The 6,000-nt window shown below is 38.2% G+C and overlaps 1 protein-coding gene across 5 annotated transcripts in view; it reads right to left on the bottom strand.

Annotated features, from left to right (window-relative positions):
- The window catches only part of LYST (lysosomal trafficking regulator), a 165,134-nt gene continuing 159,952 nt past the window's right edge, over window positions 819-6,000 (bottom strand). For all 5 annotated transcript variants that reach the window (XM_018042448.1, XM_018042451.1, XM_018042450.1 and 2 more), the window contains 3 exons: window positions 4,910-5,066; window positions 3,751-3,822; window positions 819-2,827 (listed from right to left, as the gene is read on the bottom strand). In XM_018042448.1, coding sequence (XP_017897937.1) covers window positions 2,689-2,827; window positions 3,751-3,822; window positions 4,910-5,066 — 368 coding nt within the window. In that variant the 3' untranslated portion in view covers window positions 819-2,688. The remainder of the gene's footprint in view (window positions 2,828-3,750; window positions 3,823-4,909; window positions 5,067-6,000) is intronic.

Genomic DNA, 6,000 nt, shown 5'->3' with positions numbered 1-6,000 from the left:
AGCGAGGATGTCCAGCTGGGCCGGATCACACTGACACATGCTGCTCCTGAGTTCTTTTAGGAACAGACACTGAGAAGCAGGTGTGCTCTTGGCTTGAGAATCCTTCAGACACCGCAGATGCAAAGCAGAAAGAAAGAGTACTTCTGTGCTCCTGGAGTGCGACTGGGCGGATGGACTCAGCCCCTGTTTTGCAGAGCCCTCCAGAGAAGCCGAGGCGTTTCCTTCACTGGACATCTGCCCGCTGATGGTTCTCAGTCCTTGGCAGACGGATGGCATGGAACACATCCGAGTCCATCTCCACCTGTCGGGGTTCTCTTCATCCGTTCACTGTCAACGACAATTTGACTTTTCTGGATCCCCTTGGTCTAGACTGAATTCTTCAGTTATATTCTCTCAGAGGACCGTCTGCTCCTCTTTCACAGCACTGACCATGTTTTGTAACAACTCACATTGTGTTACTGACAGCATTTTCTCTAGGAGTGCAGGGAAGCACTGTACCTCAGCACTTAGTGTGGCCCCTGGTACACAGTAGGGGCCCAACCCAGATGTGCTATTGGTGGGGGAGGACGATGGGAGGGGCAGATATTCTTTTTTTTAAAAAAATGAATGGTTTACCTTAGGATTTTTGTCTAAACTCCACTTAAAGGTTAAAACATAAAATTTCTCACAAAGACCACAATTCAGAAATGAAAGTTATCCTTTCCAGTGACATAAATTTATAGGGGGGGCTAAAGAGAAACTATATGAGTTACCAAAAAAAGCCACCAATTTGAGATGTAGTCATAATATTTAAATTGTATTAAGAACAGGTCCTTAAATCTATTTTTATGAAATTTATTCCCAATTTGAAGTGGCAGTGTATACAAAGGTAACAGAGCTTGTGATAATTTACAGAAATATTTGCTACAGCATGCATGCACATTATGATGTGTTTCAAACATATACATATTAAGTTCATGCTGAATAAATAATCCCCCAATTTTTTATTTTTACATAAAAATATAATATTGCACTCTTAACAAGACCAGTTATTTTGCATATTTTCTCTTCAGATAAATGATGAAATTCAGCTTAAAAAAACAAGAAGACTGAGTAGCAACCTGCTCTAATAAGGAACTAATTTAAAGTTCTCAGTAGAAAAATGAACGCTAGACAATAGCTGCATTTTTATTTTTAAACAAAGCAAATCACTTCAACGTGAATAGGAGTAATTTCATCTCTGCACCTAATTGGACCTCAGAATTAATAGCTGGTCTGTGCAAACCATGATCTGAATGTAGCCGTGGAGTGTTCTTACCTATGAATGCAATGGAAGGTTACCAGCACACGTGGCCACTTGCTTCCTCTTGTGTTTATCTTGAGAGCAGAGACTTTGGAATTGTATATTATACAGTTTTTAAGCAGAATGTTTTAGAAAGTCTGGAAGTTACAAAAGTACTTCTGTAAACACTATATGAATTAAATTTCCATAACAAACACGCAAGTTATTCTTAGCCAGGAATATATTTTTTTATCTCATGGTAACATTACTGAGCTTATTTTACAGTGTTTTCAAAGCCAATAAAGCAGCACCCCAAGTACTATCCTGATAGAAATAGACTATTTCAGGGTTTTCAGGAATTCTGTCTTTATCATGTGTAAGTTTGCTGTGGCATACACAGATTTTTCTACTGTTCCTAGAATAGGTTAACAGAAACAGTGGGAACTGCTTTCTGAAAGAATGATTCTGTCTCCTACTTAAAACAAAGGAAGCTATCTCCTTTTCTTTGTAATTCTGTTTTGGGGAAGAAAACTCTCCAGCATATTAGATTAAAAACCTTATCTGGATTGCATTGCTAATACCGGTGCAAACTTCTTTTGTAGTGGAGGCTTTCTGTTGCAAACTGTTAAGCATTTAATGCTCTGTAATGCCAGATATTAAAAAGAATTATCATTTTATTAAATCTTAGTGCCTCAACTAAGGATATTCATTACCTAGTGTTGCGCATTTTAAGTACGATTTTTATGAACAAACAGAATGTATCTGAAAATCAAAGATACCTATGTTGTTGTTTGTGGCTGTCAAACAAATTCTGGTTCTCCTTTGAGCTAAGAAGGCAACAGGCAAAAACTGCCTAACACTCAGATTCAAATATTCAGATATTCCAAAAACTGTTTGGTGCAGAGGCACCTACTGAACTCCTTACTGCTCAAAGAAAGCAATAATCAAGTCCTGAATTCTCTCTCCTTATCCTTCCTTTTTTTGGGGGAGGGGCGGGTGTGTGTGTTATCTTGGCAGAAAACTTTAAAAAATATAATCTTTTAGAGCAAATTTTATGTAAACAATTAGCTAACTAATTTAAATTCTACTGGGATTTTTTTGGGGAATAATAGAAAATAACAGAAAACAGAAACAGGTGTTAAGTTTTTCTTTAGACTCCTCTATGGGAAAAAAAACTTCTAGGATATGATTTTAATTTACTGTGCCAGACTTCAACCTTGATACAACTCTCCAGATCATCACTAAATTAGAACAAAACTTTCCTTTCAGGACCTTGTGAGGCAGCAGAATTTTGTGGAGATGGATAGACTGTATCATTACTTGGATTTGTTTGGTCATCCCTGTCTTCAGGTTTGACCTCCTGAAACTGGCGAAGTCAGTAAATGTAGCCTGGAGTTAAAGTGCTGTGGAGAGTGCAGAGTTCTCACTCATCCGGCTGCGTAGCTGCTGAGGAAGGAATAGAACATTGGATGTTTCAAGCGCTGCTGGTCCTTCCGACACCAGGCGATCACAGTCCCATCGCTGTTCGCTGTGTACAAATGGTGGCCATCACAGGAAAATGTAAGGCTGTTAAAAAAAAAAAAGTCCCATTTCTACGTTGTGTCTCTGAAAATTGTATCAGCATATTGGTGATCATGTGGAAATTGGTGTAAGAAGTTAAGAGCCTTTACTGGAGCAGAAAGACAGATAAAACGACCACCTTCAGGTGGTTTTGACTGTAATAATATAGTTTAATGGTTCTGCTGCCAAGTTTGTGATGCTCATTCTAACCAGGTGATACAGACTAAAACCAAGATCAAAAGATTGGCGCACTCTGATCCCTCTTTGCATGTTTTCTTTTCCTTTCCTATTTAGGGTTATTACTTAACAAATACATGGGTATAGGAAACTTCAAAAAATGTAACAGTACTATATTTTCTCTATTTAGAAATAAATGAGGATTATTTTATGGAGGTATTTTATTTCCCTGAAAAAGGAAAAGATAAAAAATGTGTTATTAATATATAATTTCATTTCATTACACTTTACATTTAATGGACTAAAAATATTTATTTTAATGTAGTAAAATTTGAATCACTTACTCCAATTGAGTTTTTAAAGTCATATTTGTTAATGGAGCAGAGATGTAACAGGTTGTTTATCAGTCTTGTCTAGCACACTCTTGTAGCTATCAGTCACCATCATGGTATTTTCAATAATGAAAGGAAAAAATATATAACTTCCACAGTTCAAGAGGCCTTCCCAGGCATGATCCCAGCATGCCCTTCTGTGAGGCTCTGAGCTCCTGACCCAGATTTTAAGCTCCATGAACACAAACGCTTTGCCTCCTTTTGCCATGGGGTCCCATACATCCTGGTGTTCGATAAATGGCCAGTTGTTTATAATGATCCTCCTCACGTTCCTCTTTACTTCTATGTGCTTTACTATCTCTCCAACAAAAACAGTCACAGAGTATAGCGTGAAACAGGGAAAGGTGGGGGAGGTTTTACCTTACAATAGGCTTATTTGATTTAGGAAACGTAATTTCCCGCACAGGCTTTAAGTCCCAAGTACTCCATAACCTAGAGGAAGAAAAAAAGTCATCATCTAATTACACAAACTCAAGTTTCCTTTACTAAAAATTTAACTGACATGTTTATTTGTTAAAAATCATCTGGTAAGGAAACACAATAAACGATTAATGTGGTTAATTCTAGGCAGTTTGCTCAGGTGGGTATGGAATTAAGAATACTTTGTGTATTTTCATATTGTTAATCTCAACAATTAAAAAATGAAGATCATGGCATTCAGTCCTGTCACTTCATGGCAAATAGATGAGCAAACAATGGAACAGTGTCAGACTTTATTTTCTTGGGCTCCAAAAATCACTGCAGATGGTGACTGCAGCCATGAAATTGAAGGATGCTTGCTCCTTGGAAGAAAGGCTATGACAAACCCAGACAGCGTATTAAAAAGCAAAGATGTTACTTTGCCAACAAAGGTACATCTTGTCAAAGCTATGGTTTTCCAGTAGTCATGTATGCATATCAGAGTTGGACCATAAAGAAAGCTGAGCACTGAAGAACTGATGCTTTTGAACTGTGATATTGGAGAAGACTCTTGAGAGTCCCTTGGACTGCAAGGAGATCAAGCCAGTCAGTCATAAAGGAAATCAGTCCTGAATAGTCACTGGAAGGACTGATGCTGAAGCTGAAGCTCCAATACTTTGGCCACCTGATGCAAAGAACTGACACTTTGGAAAAGACCCTGATGCTGGGAAAGACTGAAGGTGGGAGGAGAAGGGGATGACAGTGCATGAGACGGTTGGATGGCAATACCGACTCGACGGACATGAGTCTGAGTAAGCTCCAAGAGTTGGTGATGGACCAGGGAAGCCTGGCGTGCTGTAGTCCATGGGGTTGCAAAGAGTCAGACACGACTGAGCGACTGAACTGAACTGAACCATTTATAGTTAAACAGTATAAAATTTCAAAAATGTACAAATTACTATTTAGAAATAAAACGGAAACACCAGAAGAACCTATATCCTAAGGTGATTTTAAATACCTAAATATTAAATATTATTATGTTTAGATAGTAAAAAATATTTTTTTGAAACTGCTATGTCCTTATGAGCAAAAGGACACAAAGAAATCAAACTCCTCTTACCTTACAATTCCATTTTCTAATCCCCCAGCAATCACATTGATAGATATTCCCTCAGGCTGGTTAGAGAAAGCCACGGAACAAATGATCTCTCTGCAGTGGACGTGTCCAACGAGGTCCCCATTCACTGTCCAGAGTCTGAGGTCACTGCCTCCACCAGCTAAAACACCACAAAACCCCACAGGTCACCAGGGTGTGGGTGTTGCAGAGCCCCCTACATTGGGCCCCAGAGGGGAATCCCTGAGGGCCTCGCTTGTCTGTTTGATGAAGTTCATAGGCAACTCATGACTGGAGTGTGTAAGTGAAATTACTACATAAGGCACACAGAGTTGGCCTATTTATCTAGAGATGATGACTAGTGAGAAAAATGAAAATAAAAAATTAACCTACAAGGTAGAGCAACAATGTAAATTAACCATGAATTTCTCTGTAGTCATAATATCTTAGCATATATGCTAAACTGCCAGATCTAATTCTGAAAGTACCTATAAAGCTAAATAAACTCCAAAAGGAGAAGAAAATATTCTGTGAAACTACAATATCTTTAAGAAGTGAGTTATGTGGAGAAGGAAATGGCAACCCACTCCAGTATTCCTGCCTGGAGAATCCCATGGATGGAGGAGCCTGGTAGGCTACAGTCCATGGGGTCGCAAAGAGTCGGATACGACTGAGTGACTTCACTTTCACTTTCACCAAAAAGAAATATAGTCTCCTATTCACTTCCTGCAGGTCCTTCTTTAGGACATCTGCATGTCTAGTCACTTTTTATGTAGTCATGTAGGACCTATAGCCTTATTTCCCAATTTTAGAAATAGAATTTTTTTATATGTAGGTTTCCTGTCTAAAATTTTAACATTCTATTCATTTTGTTTTTGCTAATTTGATACCACTACTGCTTCTAGAAATTTCATTTCTTTGTTGCTTATTTGTATAACTTTGAAATAAATCTCTCACGCCTTAGATTAGAAGAGTAGACCTCCGTGAGTGTCATCTCCCCTTTCATAAGTGAATTCTAACTTGTCAGTGAAATATGTTATGTTCATTTAATGCTTAAGTGAAGCTGTTGAGTTGATAAAATCTTTACTACATTTGGA

Source organism: Capra hircus, chromosome 28 (assembly GCF_001704415.2).
Source record: "Capra hircus breed San Clemente chromosome 28, ASM170441v1, whole genome shotgun sequence".
NCBI classification, from domain to species: domain Eukaryota; kingdom Metazoa; phylum Chordata; class Mammalia; order Artiodactyla; family Bovidae; genus Capra; species Capra hircus.
This window is presented reverse-complemented; position numbering and strand designations above follow the sequence as displayed.